This window comes from Triticum dicoccoides, chromosome 3A, assembly GCF_002162155.2.
Source record: "Triticum dicoccoides isolate Atlit2015 ecotype Zavitan chromosome 3A, WEW_v2.0, whole genome shotgun sequence".
In the NCBI taxonomy this organism is placed as follows: Eukaryota; Viridiplantae; Streptophyta; class Magnoliopsida; order Poales; family Poaceae; genus Triticum; species Triticum dicoccoides.
Window position 1 is genome coordinate 224,374,149 of NC_041384.1, and position 16,046 is coordinate 224,390,194.

At 43.3% G+C, this 16,046-nt stretch overlaps 1 protein-coding gene across 1 annotated transcript; it reads right to left on the reverse strand.

Moving 5' to 3' along the window:
- Positions 1 to 10,139: 10,139 nt before the first annotated feature.
- Positions 10,140 to 14,381, reverse strand: LOC119267951 (SUN domain-containing protein 1-like). Its single transcript, XM_037549416.1, has 2 exons — positions 13,240 to 14,381; positions 10,140 to 10,715 (listed from the first exon to the last, which is right to left on the reverse strand). The coding sequence occupies exons 1-2, from the start codon at positions 14,272 to 14,274 to the stop codon at positions 10,410 to 10,412; spliced, it is 1,341 nt and encodes a 446-aa protein (XP_037405313.1). The 5' UTR covers positions 14,275 to 14,381; the 3' UTR covers positions 10,140 to 10,409.
- Between the last annotated feature and the right edge of the window lie 1,665 nt (positions 14,382 to 16,046).

Here is a 16,046-nt window from a genome sequence, read left to right on the forward strand (position 1 = left end):
AGCCCCAACAACAGTTGGAGAGATCCGGAGTTTTCTTGGACTCGCAGGATACTACCGGAGATTCATTGAGAATTTCTCGAAGATTGCGAAGCCTATGACGGAGTTGTTGAAAAAGGATACCAAGTTCATATGGACTGAGGAATGTGAGGCTAGTTTCCAGGAGTTAAAGAAACGTTTGGTTACATCACCTGTGTTGATTTTGCCAAGATCAGACCAAGGATTATGAGGTGTATTGCGACGCTTCACGTCGAGGACTTGGAGCAGTGCTTATGCAGGAAGGAAGAGTTGTTTCCTATGCCTCACGATAGCTTAAGCCTCATGAGTTAAATTATGCTACGCATGATTTAGAGTTAGCAGCCGTAGTGCATGCATTGAAAACCTGGAGACATTTTCTCATTGGAAACCATTGTGAGGTATACACGGATCACAAGAGTTTGAAGTATATTTTCACACAGATGGAATTGAACCTCGGGCAAAGGAGATGGTTGGAGCTCATCAAGGATTATGATATGAAATTGCATTATCACCCCAGAAAGGCTAATGTAGTAGCTGATGCGTTGAGCCGTAAAAGCCACATCAACACACTAATGACGGGAGATTTACCAAGGGAGTTAGCCGAAAATCTTCGAGAGCTATGTTTGAAAATAGTTCCAAGAGGCTATGTAGCAGCATTGGAGATTCAGTCTACTTTGATGGATAAGATCAGAGAAGCTCAAAAGACCGACAAGGAGATTGCCTCTATAAAAGATAAAATGAGCAAAGGAAAAGCTAAGGGATTTCTTGAGGATGAGCACGATACCTTATGGTTTGAAGACCGTGTTTATGTGCCAAATGATTCGAAGATCAGGAAGTTAATTCTGCAAGAGGCCCATGATTCACCATATTCGATTCACCCAGGAAATACCAAAATGTATTTGCATTTGAAGGACACCTTCTGGTGGACCGGAATGAAGAAGGATATTGCGGAGTATGTAGCAGTTTGTGATGTATGTCAGAGAGTAAAGGCAGAGCATCAGAAGCCAGCAGGATTGCTATAGCCATTGCCGATACCCGAATGGAAGTGGGATAAGTCAGGCATGGATTTTATTACAGGATTGCCCAGAACACATTCAGGCTATGACTCGATATGGGTTGTAGTCGATCGTTTGACAAAGGTAGCTCATTTCATTCCAGTGAAGACTACCTATACAAGTGGAAAGTTGGCAAAGATATACATGACCAGAATCGTATGTCTGCATGGAGTTCCAAGGAGCATTGTATCAGATAGAGGAACCCAATTCACCTCAAAGTTCTGGAATCAGTTACATGAAACTTTGGGTACCAGACTGGAGTTTAGTACAGCTTTCCACCCGCAAATAGATGGACAGACCGAGAGAGTCAATCAGATTTTGGAGGATATGCTGAGAGTTTGTGCGCTAGATTATGGATCTAGTTGGGACGAGAATTTGCCATATGCAGAGTTCTCTTACAACAACAGTTATCAATCCAGTTTGAAGATGGCCCCTTTCAAAGCCTTGTACGGAAGGAGGTGCAGGACCCTATTGTCTTGGGATGAAGTTGGAGACCGCCAGTTGTTTGGACCGGATCTGATAAAGGAGTCTGAATAGAAAGTGAAATTGATTCGCGATAGGCTCAAGGTAGCTCAATCCAGGCAAAAGAGTTATGCAGATTCTAAACGCAAGGAGACAGTTTACGAAGTCGAAGATCGAGTTTATCTTCGAGTATCTCCACTTCGAGGAGTTAAGCGCTTTGGAGTTAAGGGAAAGTTAGCGCCACGTTTTGTAGGCCCATACAAAGTTTTGGAGCGTATGGGAGAAGTAGCCTATAAGTTGGAATTTCCCGAAGGATTGTCAGGAGTTCACGACGTGTTCCACGTATCCCAGTTGAAGAAGTGCCACGCAGAGATGGCTGATATACCGCTGAGAGATACAGTGCCACTGGAAGCAATTCAGTTGGACAGTGATTTGACCTATGAGGAGAAACCAGTCAAGATTTTAGAGTATGCCAGTCGAGTCACCCGCAGCAAGGTTATCAAGTTTTGCGAAGTTCAGTGGAGCCACCACACGGAGGATGAAGCCACCTAGGAGCGAGAGGAAGAATTGCTGAAGGACCACCCTCACCTATTTTCTAGCCAACCTGAATCTCAAGGGCGAGATTCATCTTAAGGGGGGTAGGTTTGTTACATCCCAAATTTTCAATTTGGAATGTTATACACTAGATCATCATTGCATATCATATTTTATTGCATTCTGGTTGATCCTAGAAAATTCTACGCAACTCAAGGACCCTTGGAGAGAGTTGGGGATTTCGTTATTTTCATATTTGAGTTTTCTCAAATTTTGAAAATAGGATCATTTGATTTTATTTATTTTATCTTCAATTATTTCTATTACAAAAATATGAGAGAGGTAATAAAATGACTATCCCAAAATAAAGAAATATTGAGGATTTAATAAAAAATCAAATAAGATTTTATTTTGGTTTTATTTGCTATTTTATTAGAATTATGGAAAAATGCGCATTTTTCAAAATTGCATTTAGGCCCCAAATAAATGTTCATCCTGTGCGGCTTGATTTTAGAAGCCGGGGAAAATTTATTTTGGGATTTTTGGAGTCCGTCTAGTATTCCTTTTGTTTTTTTCTGAGCGTAATGTAAAAAAGTCTGAACCGCCTTACCGGGTCGTGTCCGACCTGGACTCCCGGCCCGGCCGGCTTTATATAGCCGGGAGGCCCAGCCGCCATCCCCCCCCATCGAAACCCTAGCCGCCGCCGCCCCTAGCCCGCACCGCGTGCCGCCGCCCCGCCGCTCGCCTCACCGCCGCCGCCGCCGCCACCGCCGGACCACCGCCGCCGGATCCGTCGCCGGAGGTAGTTTTTTTTTCTTTTGCCGCTGGTGTTTTTTAGAAAACCGGTCGGTTTTCTGTCGATTTTGTCGGGTTTTTTAAGTTTAGTTTCGGGTTTTTTTAAATAGATCGGTTTTCCTAGTTTATTTAATTAGCGAGCGTTCGCCCGTTCGTTCATTTTAACGAACGTTCATCGTTTTTCTTTTTCTCGGATTAAATCCGCGATTTTTCTGATCGCGATTCCTGGTCCGATTTTTGTTTTAGTCTAATTTTTCGCTCGTTTATCGGAATCAGGCGATTCAAGCGCCTGGAGTTTTGTCTCAAAACCCTCTTTCCGTTTAACCAACTCAAAAAAGTTTTTCCCACTGTAAAAATTGCCCTAGATTCAGAATAGTAAACGAAGCTTATTTCTTTTGCCGTTTGTCTTTCGTTGCTTCGTTCGTTTTGATTCTTTTTGCCAACCGGAGTTCTTAAGTTGAACTTTCTGGTTAAATCTTTTATTCGAGTTTTACCTGTGCATTAATTGAGTTCTTATTGTGTGCTTGTTTGTTTGCGATAGAGTACCCGAAGTGCGCCGCTTGCTACTTCGAATCGCTAGGTTTTGCGGATCATCAGCAAGGCAAGTAACACTTTGATCATACTTCCAATTATCCAGTTTTTATTGCATTAGATCAATCCTCACGCATTTCATGATTAGGATCTAATTAAATTGTGGGTTTGGGAAGTAGTTGAGGTAGTACCTATTACCTGTTATTATCAAACCTTTGGGAGTTACTTCTATGTTTGCTTATTGTGCCATGCTATGCTAGTAGACGTGGATTGGGTGAGTGTATCCATGACAGATGCGAGATTATTAAATTAATGGTTCATCTAAGGTGGTAACTTAAATACACATCTGGGTCGATTGAGGCACCTGGGTATTCAGCGATTGCCTATTTTTCTTTATGGACCGCCACCCAGGCTCAAAGGGATCATGAGATTATTCATGCTAGAAACTTTCGTGTGCAGCCACAAGCTACTATGGGCTCTAGCATAATTGATTAAGTTGTGCGAACTCTTACAGTGGTAGACTAGCAGATGTAGGGGAAAGTAGGTGTAATGGTCTACCCGATCGTAAGGTGCTAGCGCTTCTGAAAGACTATGTCTCGGTCATCCGTTTCTCAAACACCATGTAGTGCGAGAAATCCAACGGAGGCGATCGAGTCTTGTGGGGAAAAGTGCGCAAACCTCTGCAGAGTGTATAAACTAATCATGGTTAGCCGTGTCCCCGGTTAAGGACATCTTGAGTATCTAGTACTTGGATTATCATGTGAATCTCATCATGTTACTCTAAAATTTAATTTTGTTGGGTTTTGTTTAAGGATAATGCTTAATTGGGATTGAGAATGCTGTCAACCATTCTCAATGTTTAACAACTACCATGATAGTTAAATAAAATTTATTCGTTTGCAGTAGGGAAAATTTGGCTTTACGCAAAACTGTAACCATAGAGATTTTCACCAGCCAAATATGCATATAGAATAGCCTATTTCATTCCATTACTCTCTATGTGTTACTTTGCCAGCATATTCCATGTGCTGACCCGTTTCGGGCTGCAATGTTAATGTTGCAGACTTTTCAGACGACGACTAAGGTGCTTTTAGGTCGTGGTTCTATACTCAGTGATACCGTTGGAGTTTATGGACTCACTTATCTTCCAAGCCTTCCGCTGTTATCGTTATTAGATGGCCTTAAGCCATATTTATTGTAATAAGTTCTCTTTTGAGACTCTCGATGTAATAAGTGTGTGATTGCTACTCTGTTATAAATCCTTCAAGTACTGTGTGGTGTCAGCATTACTGATACAGGGATGACACCTAAGCACAGAGATTGGACCGTTTGAGGTCTGGTCGCTACAACAAAAGCCGAGATGCGTCGGTATCCTCCCGAGTCATGCAGATGCTCACTGTACCGTTGATCTCGTTGCCGGTTTTGTTCTTCTTTCTCGTTGAAATGCTCTGGCATCCACGTGACATAGTCACCTGCGTCTGGCCAGACTATGATGGATATCGTCACACAAAGAGGGCCCTAAGAATATCTCTCCATCGTCGGAGGAGCAAATCCCACTCTCGAGCTATCTAGTCCCTTGTCAAACTTTCTGATGAACCTGTAAGCTTTTGTTATGATCACCTAGTTACAGATGACGTTTGACCAACCCGAAAGTCCAGTGTATAGTAGGAAGTGACTACGATACTCTCATGATTTGAGGAACTAAAAATTAGATGTTAACACTCCATGTTATAACAATTGATTTCAGATGATACTATCTCAAAGTATAACAAACAAGTTTGGGTTGATTCAATATGATCGTTCTTCTACCGTCATACTCTCAATGTTGTTTTAGGACTACTGTTACACTTAAATATATCCTAAGATCCAAAAACATGATCACCAACAACGCTTGAGCCAGTCTTAGAGGCAAGGCCAGGAATCTATTCTTTACCATTTCTTATTCCACATGTGCATATCATTTTTCCATTGAATCGCATATTCCAAAACCATAGCAGTTATAACATGAAATATAAACTCTTAACTATGAACATGAAAATATAATAATACAATATTATTGCCTCTAGGGCTATTTCTAACAGCCGAGTGTAGTGGTGTGCAAGATTAAGGACACCCACCGTATCAATGCATTGTGGAGATAACTTAATCATCCGCAGACGCTTTACCTAGCCATTTTATCTTATGGTGCTCCATGTTTTGAACCTTTTGTCTTCCTTTGCTTGATGTTGGCATGGAACTTAGAGCATATCCAACGGATGATGTAAAGGTTGGTAGCCTAAAATGGTTTTAGAGCAGGACAGAGAAGGTTTTTGCACACCAGAAAAAGGTTTTACTCTAACATATGTCCTAAAACTAGTTCCCTAAAATTTGGAAAGCAGTTGAAATACAAGAACCGATTGTGTGGAGGAAGTGATCCGGATCTGAAGGTCACCGGGTGCCGAGCTCGATTTTGGCATGAGAAGGTCGCCGGAGGCCAAGGAGGTGTTGAGGGCATGGAAGGGGCTGGAGGGGAGCCGGGGGATGCTGCCAAATTTGTCGGCAGCATGCCGAACGAGCGCCGTGAGCTCGGCAAGGAGCAACAGCTACTAATCGACGTCGATGGGCCGCGGTGGTGTTGTGGCAACCATATCAGGCGGCGACATGGCGTGAAATGGCCGAAATTTAGCTACGGTGTCCCGAGATTTGGTGGCGATCATGGGGGTCGCAACGGACGTCTTGAGTGGCAGGGTGGCGGCGGGGCTGAGGGCGACTAGCGGAGTCACAGTGACTGGCGGAGTCGCAACGACGGCGAGAACCGGCCGAAATCCGCGTGCGATAGCGTTGGTTAGCGGCGGAGAAGTTTCACCACAACAATTGAGTTTCCGCTACAAAGATTTTTAGTTTTAGGGAAGTCGCTAAAGGTGCTGCAAATTTGCAACACGTGTAGCAAAATTTTAGGGCAATTGCAATTTTGTTTAGACACCATATAGAGATAGTGTGTCTGTTGAAGCAGTTTTTTTTTCTTTTTTTTGCCCAAAGTGTCTCAAGTGACAGTATTTTGGGCACGATGACTCTTTTGGGGCATTTGGTCGAGATGCTCTTATGTGACTTTGTTCTAAAACTATGTTATTAGGGCATGTGCATTGGTATCTAGTCAACCATCTGTAATGCATGTCACGTGAGATCTTTGTCGTGGTGGAGGAAAGAGATTAAACAAAAAGAGACAGACCCTCTGCAGAATTAAAGACCGTCTATTTCCGTAAAAGTGTGCATCTAAGGGCATGTACAATGGTGCTATTTTAGGAGTACCACGTAGGATCAATGATGAGGTGGAGGAAAGAGAACTCATAAGAAAAGGCTTGTATTCTCTTATTTAAGAGAAGACAAGAGATGATCTCTTAGCACAATATGTCTCACTACGTTTTTAGGAATTGCTAATTATTGAAGATAAGACTAAAAGATGACCCATTATAAACTCTCTCTTTTGTCATCTCTAAATTACATGCAAAACTTAAGATAAGATTATCTTATCAACCATTGTACATGCCTTAACAACGTGCTTTTTCCTTGTACGAGGGTCGTCTATAACCAACCGTTTCTCTGTCTGAAAAAATCAATTTTCTGTTTCCTAACCCCTCGCATGGGCCTGCTGGCACGGGCCTGCCACCGCTCATATCGGTTTAGACTGTGCGTTGTACAGCATTTCGATAGTACAACCTATATCTGATATGGCACAGTATTACAGACAGCCCTTGTCTAAACAATTGTACATGTCCTTAATGTAAAGCCGGACTTCTTGCGAGCACTTTGCCACAAAGCTCCATTGAGTTTCAAAATAATCAATAGGTGTGTCTGTAATTAAAAGGAAAAAGATTAACATTAGATGGTGATCTAAAATGGCAACATAATTTACAATCCAGAAGATCATAAGTATTTTATTGCAGGCCTCAAATAAAACTATTTTTTTATGAAAATGTTCTTGTCTATGACGTACTACTCTCCCATCTACACATGAAAAAGTTTATGATTTATTTCAACCTTTTTTTTAGAATCACGATTTATTTCAACTTGTAAGCTCTCCTTTTCCAAATCCATAAGGTAAAAAACTCATCTGAGTTCCGGGCCTAAAGCAAGAACCAAGGGGAACCAGATCCTCTACCGTGCCCGAAGGCACGTCAGAGGTGCCGTGCCTTCGCTTTCCAGGAACGGCCGAACTAATGGGCTTGTAGCCTACGAGCAGAACGGCCGAACTACAAATAAACATCTGTGTGCATGCATGGATTCATAGGGTGAGTATATGCTCATGTATGTGAGCGACTATTCAAGGACGGGTTTCTCGTGCCTCCCGCCGGTGTCTCTCTGAAGATGGAATAGGTTTCTCCCCATCTAGTTCCCGTCCTGATGGTGTTTCTAGCATCATCGGAGGGTGTGTGAAGATTTGTCTCCGGCTGATCTCACGGGATCCCATCTTCGTTCGTCTGTGTTCATGTGTCTATAGGTTGGATCCTTCTGATCTATACTTCTCTTCAACAGTGGCGGCTGTTGTTCTAGTGCGTTGGTCTGATGGAGCCTTAGCACAACAACTTCCCAACTGTCTACAACAGCAAGATTTGCCTGGATCCGAAGAGGGAGGGGCGAAGACGGCGGCGCGCCTTCGGCTCGCTCTAGTGCTTGTAGTCATTGGTAGGTTTCTACAGACTTGGATGTATTTTTTACTTCTTGTTTTCTTTGTACTACCTTGACAGTTGATGAATAAATTAAAAAAAATCTCGTAAATAATATTCTTTATATGAAAAATGATGAATAGTGGCCGTTCGGTGGTTTCAGAATCTCGATGTAATTTTTGAGTTGATTTTGTACTTCCGATGAACTTTTATAATACATCTGATTTTTTCGGAAAAAATAGTTGGGTGTTTTCTGCATAAAAAATCTTGCTTTTCTATTCAACGAACGTGTGATGCTCCCGTACTCAAGGTTGGATGTTTTTTTAGACAAACGTTGTCAAGCTGCTTTTTTTAGCGGTACGTTGTCAAGCTGCTGGAAATAAACAGAAAAAACAATCAAAATACCATGCCATTAGTTGGGCCGTTCTGCTCGTAGGCTACAGGCCTAGTGCGCCCGTTTTGCTGGAAAGCAAGAAGTAACGGAAATAGTACGAAGATATGGGAGGAGAACTGGCTGCCCAAGGAAGAAATGATGAGGCCTTACGGCTGCATCTCAGCAAACCCACCCGAGATGGTCTCAGAACTCATAGACGCTACCACGGCTACATGGGACAAGCATAGACTCAATGCTACCTTTTTCCCGTTCGATGCAAAGGTGATATCGGGCATCCCGCTGTGTACCATAAACCTACCAGACTTTTGGAGCTGGGCTCACGAGAGAAGTGGACAGTTCTCACTTAAATCAGCATATAACATGTTAGTCACAATCAAGCAAAGAAGGGAGGCTTGGCTGTATGAATCCGCAGGGTTTTCTGATAATCGCCTGGAAGAGGGATCGTGGAAGACATTGTGGAAAATCGAGGTGCCTTCTAAAGTGCGCATGTTCTTATGAAGGTTGTCGAAACAGTCGCTACCCAGAGAGGATGTGAGGGCGCATCGCAATATGACAACATCGAGTAGCTGTGGTCTATGCGGACAACCAGATTCATGGCGTCACTCTCTCTTGGAATGCACGGTATCTAGGTGTACTTGGGCACTAGTGGACGAAGAGCTAGCTTGCACCATGGCGACAACAAACAGGGACGAGAGCGAAGAGCTGGCTCTTCAATCTGCTTGACTCGCTAACCCATGATAATTTCGTCCTCTTGGCAGTCACACTCTAGGCGATCTGGTTTTCCAGGAGAAAAGCAATACACGAGGCGATCTTCCAGACTCCTCACGCAATTCATGCATTTATCACTAGCTTCATAGCTGATTTGGAGTCAGTTCGGGTGGTGAAACCCCCAACCAGCACCAATGCAAGGACTATGCAACCACTTCCTAGACCTAGTACCCCACCGGTTAGCTACGCGAAGATTCATGTTGATGCTGCTGTACGTTCTAATAGGGGGGGAGCGGCTGCTGCTGTGTGCCGCGATGACCAGGGCGCATTCCTAGGCAGTTCAGCTTTGGTCATCGAAGGAGTGTGCGATCCAGCCACGCTTGAGTCCATTGCATGTCGCGAGGCCTTTGCCCTCGCGGAAGATCTTAATATTCACCGCTTCATTGTCTCGTCCGATTGGAAGCAAGTCATTGGTGACATCGCAAAAGGAGTTCAAGGTTCCTACGGAGCCATCATTAGTGAAATCAAAGCTAGGGCTGCACACTTTTCTTGTAATTTTATTCATGAAAGTCGTAGAGTCAATATAGAAGCTCATAAGTTAGCAAAGTTTTCTACTTCGTTATCTTTGGGTCGTCATGTGTGGCTTGGCCAGCCCCATGATCAACGTTGTATCCCACTCATTATGGATTTTGAGTAATAAAATGGCTTTCCCCTAAAAAAAAAACATCTGACGTGCCTTCGGGCACGGTAGAGGATCTGGTTCCGAACCAAGGAGTGCTGTGCCCTGACAACTAAGATGTCACAAAAAAAGGAACTAAGATGCCAAAAAATCCAACCAAGATTTAAGAATATTGAAAGTGATCTCTCTAATTTGCACCAAAATCCCAAGTCTGGATTCGGTAGTGGAACCCGACCTTCTGTTTGGTCGTATGGAAAAGAAAGTATAAATTGGATCAAAGAAAAGGGAAAAAGATAGGCAACTCTCACAGGAGTCGAACAGGGTAGAAGCAATTTTCTTTTGCGTGAACTTGCCCTTTCAAGCTTACCAAGTTCAATCAACAGCCAACACTGATGCACCAAAGAGTTACTGGCCATTCGTGCATGGCAAAAACTGAACATCTGGACTAGATCACTAGAAAATGTGCAGCAAACAATCATTTAACTTTTTACAGAGTGTGCATGACATAATCCTAGACTGAAACTAGCAAACGCCCAGAGAAATGGCCCTAAAGCAAAACAGATACAAAAGAGATGGAAGGATTCTCCATCTCATCAGGGCAGTGGACTAGCGATTACTGGCGTGACAGGCTCATGCCCATGCACCCGGATGCGGTAAATGCACGTCAGCGCGGAGCTTCCATGGTTTGAAGTGAAGTCCAGCCTAACCATGTTGACAACACCGACATCTGGGGCAGTTATATCGAATGTCTGGATATTGTTCTTGGCTAGGTCGTACGTGAACTCGGTCAAGGCGTACATCTCTGCAGCATGGTTTTGAGGGGTCTCGGTATGTGTTCCTTGGTACCATCCGGATAGCCGGCAGTCCTTTGGAGCAGTGGACATGTCATACGCCACATCCTGCATGCCATGCAACATTGTAAGTATAATAGCTTTGAACAGAGTGAAAAAATTCCTTTTTTGCAGGGGAGAGTGAAAATCTTCCAAGACCAAATTACGTATTTAACCTAGGGCAGTGAATTGAACACGTAATAAGTAAGAAATATTTCATCAGTAAAACTCTCAAATGGAACCTGAATATGACTAGTTTGATATTCACAGCTGTGTAATTTGGTAACCGAGTTGCACAGACTTGCAGACTTTAGAGGACATGTGGGAGTCAGATGAAACAGCTAAGATATAAATATATTGACAAAGGTTTCAAAACCAACTATTTTAATTTTCTTTGTGGTTGAAATAGATACTCAATATGTGTGCTCAAACAAATGTATCGAATTTGCAAAAAGAATTTGATATATGGTGCTAATTTCCACCATTTTAATTACAGTTTTTTTCTTTTTATGTTAAGATAACCAGTATCCCAACACCATCAATTTATCAGCAGGAACTTTGGATTAAGCATGACCATCAAAAGAAAGAAACGGCAAAGCCTTTTTTTACAGTATAATGTGTCTTGCAAGAATATTGTCCCTAATATATATATAAAAGACAAGGGTCAGAAAAAAAAACCAATAAGATCTTTTGGATCAGACAAAGAAATCATGAGACCACAAGTCAAAATGAACAGGGCCAAAATGGAAGCGTATTCCAAGGATAAACATACTAATGTCAGAGTTTATGGTTGCCCAGTTCACTTCAACGAAGACTAACCTGACATATTTTCCCCCAAAATAATTACTGATAGAGTAAATACTGTTAACTATCAAGAATAACCAGGTTTGAAACAATATAAGCCATTTACTATTACATTTCCAATAAGCATCAAAACGCCATAACCTGATACAAGTATGTGCTAAATCAGTACTCCCTCAGTCTGGGTTTACAAGGCCAGAAGGCCTATTAACTTGTCTCACCATTTTAAACGTGACCGATTTTATGGAAAATAGTAGCAGCATCTACTACCCAATCAATATCACTAGATCTATAATGAACTATGTTTTTATAAATTTATTTATTGCATACTGTATATATTGATTTTTTTGGATCAACTTAAGTTTGACTAAGAAAAAACAAGGACTTGTAAACCCGAGACAGAAAGAATAACACATTTACTTTCTATTCTTTTAGGCAGGTTGCCTATAGCAGGAAATGACACAACAATTAAGTTATTTGTTACAAGGATAAGAACAAAATGAGACAAGACTACACAACAAAGTTGAGCCTCCAGCCAACAATAAAATAACAGTAAAAAAATACTTGAATTCTACTTTAGAAGTTCAAATTTAACAGGAACAAAAGAAAACAGCAGTATCATTGGCTTCAACTAAGATCAATCATATGCAAAATTCAGAAATGGTGAAGTATAATTCACTGGCTCAGAATTGTGATGAGTTTGTTGGAAATATATTAGTATAGTTATTTAATAAAACTAGATGATAGCCCGCACATTGCTGCAGGAATCGGTTGCAATATATTCCAATGCGATTTGGTGGTACATATTATATATTGTATTCCAATACTGTATAGTCGAAAAATATTTATTGAATACAAGTAACATAATATAATGGGAAGCTTTTTCTCCTAAATGTTGAGGTGGCATGTGTGGTGAGGTGGGATGTGTGCATGTTGAGATAAATAATAATGGGCCTTTGATGAGATAATAATGAAAACTTTTTCCCATGCATGTGGAGTGGGCCTTTGATGAGATGGCATGTGCATGTTGAGATAAGTATATGTAACGGGGATTAACTATTTAGGTATATATAGGATGTGGTATTGAGACTAGAGGGCAGGCCTGGCGCAGTGGTGAAGTCCTCCCCACTTGTGCCAAGAGGTCCTGGGTTCGAACCAGCCTCTCTGCATTGCACTTTGCAGGGGTAAGACTAGGTTCCTATAATCCCTCCCCAGACCCCACCTTGTGTGGGAGCTTCTATGCACTGGGTCTGTCCTTTATAGGATGTGGTATTAAGCAAAAGCTTAATGTTTGAGAAACAAATCAGAAAGTGCTGCATCAGAAATTCAGAATGTTCTGTGTCAGAAAAAAATAACATTCACAAAGTTTTTAAGAAGAACAATTATTCAGAGAAAATAGAGTGTACTGATAGTACTTATGACTAGACATAAAGGCTTAAGAATGCTAACAACCAAACAGATGTAGTTAGTAATTCGTATAAAATGATCTAGAATTGACCTCCCAACATACCATGATAGTACCCAAATGCTACAAGGGAATATGCATCAAAACCCTTAAGCAAAATCACTCAGCTGCCACAAAAATTTTACACTTTAAGCCCCTTAAGGATCTGTGCCACACGAGTAACGAACATGAACAATTTGCATTCACAAACAGCCGACAAACCATACTCCCTACATTTTGGTCAAACTATCTATTTCATGAATGAGCTTGAAATATATTAGGGCACCGAATAACTAAATGCAAAGTGAACAGAGAATACTATAGTAAATGGGTGTCAGGAAATATTACCTTGGACACATGCTCCAGTGTGATTGCCTCAGGGATTATCCCCTTCCTCAGTTGGATCTCCACAAACCCACTACTCCCCTTCAAGGGAAAGCACTGCCCGGGCTCCCCAAAGCTCGGCTGAAGTATCTTCTGTGACTGGTCACCATTGTCTCCACCACCAAATGGTAATGCAGAAAGAAGACCACCACGTTTCCCAGCATCATATGCCTCCGAGTAGCGGACAACTCTTCCCCCAGCAGGCCCCACGGCATAGTCCACCCTGCCAACCCCATCGGCGGCATGCTTCTCTATTTCCCTCATGACGATCTCCCTGGCCAACGCGCGGACCTGATCCAGATCGACCTCGGTGCCAGAGTTGGAGCCTAGGCTCTCCTTGAACTCATCCAGGAATGCTTCAAACTGGTCCTTCCTGAGGAACTCCATCCGCCTGAGCCCGCCCAGCGCGTCGTTCAGCTCGTCGGTCCTGGCGTCCAGCAGGTTGAGCTGTCCCTCGATGGCAAGCCTCTTCTCCTCCAGCAGCGCCGCGAGCTCGCCCCGAGCGGCCCCAACCTCGCCGTCGATCTTGCGGTCCACGGCCTCGAGCTGCACCTTCAGCGCCCCGAAGGCGCGGGCGAGGGAGGCCTCGACGTCGTTGACACGGGCAGTGTAACCCGCGAGCGCAGCGTCGTCGGGCTGCGCGAGAGGGGCTGGGTGCGCCCAGCGCCAGGCCTGGTCCCCCAGGTAAAGGAGCACGGCTAGGAGGGCTGCATTCTTGGCGGCGACGCTTAGCGCGGTCTGCCACCTCGGCCGACCGGAGGACGACAGCCCCCTCTTCCGCCGCGCCTGGGACAGGGGCGCAGCGGCGGCGGCGGCGGCGGCGGCAGCGGTGCGCGACGTCGGGGTGGATGGGTGCGGGCGCTGGTCGAGGAGGAGGACCGGCCGCTTGCGCACCGGGGCGGTGGCGGCGGGGGGGCGGGATGCGACGGGGCTGGGGTCTAGGGCCACCGGGGTGACGGGGCTGGCCACCGCAGCGTCGGAGATGGACGGGGACGCCATGGGTGGGGGGAATCTGGTTCGAGGGGGAGGCGGTTGGGTGGAGTCGACTTTGGGGGGAAATCGGTGGGGAATTCTGGGGAAATTGAATAGGGTGGGGATCGAATCGAATGGAGTGAAGAGAGGGAAAGCAACAGCGTGGCAGGCACGCATACGCTGCTCAGGAAGAAAAGTTGAAACGCCGGTCCTTTGTTCCTGCGGCCACCGACGGGTGGGGACGCAGGCCAGGAACAACACTTTCACATATCCACACGCCTACAACGTCGGCTCGAATCAGTTCCAATGGTTTTGTGAGGAACTGTCCGTCAATTTGTTCGGAAGCAGAGAGGAGGCCGTGGGATGACTTCCCTTCTAAGGCCTCCTTTGGTTTGGAGGAATTTTGTAGGATTTTTATAGGATAAGATTTCTATATAAAAATTTTCTTCAAAACTCTTTGGTTTGTAGGAATGAAATCCTATTTTTATGAAGGAATTTTTCCTATCCTTCACATTTCATAGGAAAATAAACATTAGCCTAGAGTCAATGAAAAAAAACTTATGGTGTTAATCAAAGGACATCTCCTTTTCTATTCCTATGCATAGGATTTGAGATGTATGTTATCTCATTTTCTATGACTTTCTTATTCCTATGATCTTTCAATCCTATGAACCAAAGGAGGCCTTGTAATGGGAAGTACTTCCTCCGTTCCAAAATAGATAACTTAACTTTATATTAACTTTAGTACAAAATTGGTATAAAATTGGGTCATCTATTTCAGAACCGAGGTAGTATTATATATTAGTATCATGCATGTGATATTAGTATATGATACTACCTTCGTAATGTATAGTATCATAAATTAGTATTCTAATTTTTTTGTACGGGGAAGTATCTTATTATTGTCTTGTATGTCACAAAGTAGAACTTCTTTCGTTTCTAAATATAAGTCTTTTTAGACATTTCAAATGGACTCTAATATACAGATGTATGTAGACATATTTAAAAGTATAGATTCACTCATTTTTGTTTCGTATGTAGTCACCAGTTGGAATCTCTAAAAAGACTTATATTTGGAAACGGAGGGAGTACAACATTTAATATAATACGGTATCATGATATGATATCATATCCTCTCTTTCCTCATTTAATTGTGTGTCGCATCATTCAAAAAATCTAATTGGCATGTATGATACCGCTTATAATACTCTCATTACGACTAGCATAATAAAGCTCATTTCATTAACTTAAAAAAACTCGTTTCATTGACTCTTTTGTTGGAATTTTTAATTAGAAAATAATCTACGAGTGTGTTTCCTATACCAGAAAAACAAATGCCGGTGTTGATTTATAATATTGAATATCATGTTGTATGTATTTTTCTTTCTAATGACTCGTTACTCGGCCATTACTGCAGGAATGCCTAGTAGTGGCGGGCGGGAAAAATCCAGTAGTGACGGGCTAGGGTCCCAGGCGCGCTCGCCACTGACCTCTCACTACTGCTATAACGACATCAATGGTGGGCGCACGCCCGCCACTCGTGGAGTACTTTTGGTGGCGGGTGCGCAGGACTGCCCATCAGTACTGAGGTTACTGCAGTGGCGGGCAGGGAGACGCGCCCGCCAGTGCTTACAGTTTAAGTAGTGCCGGCCTTCACGCAGCGCCCGCCACTGATTGTTGCACCAAGCTAGAATGAAAAACGTTGCTATGGCAGCATATATTATGTTGTCACAGCAACGTTAGTTGGTGCGAATAGGGAACGGTTATCGATAAAATGCAAGCAAATCAGAAATAAAACT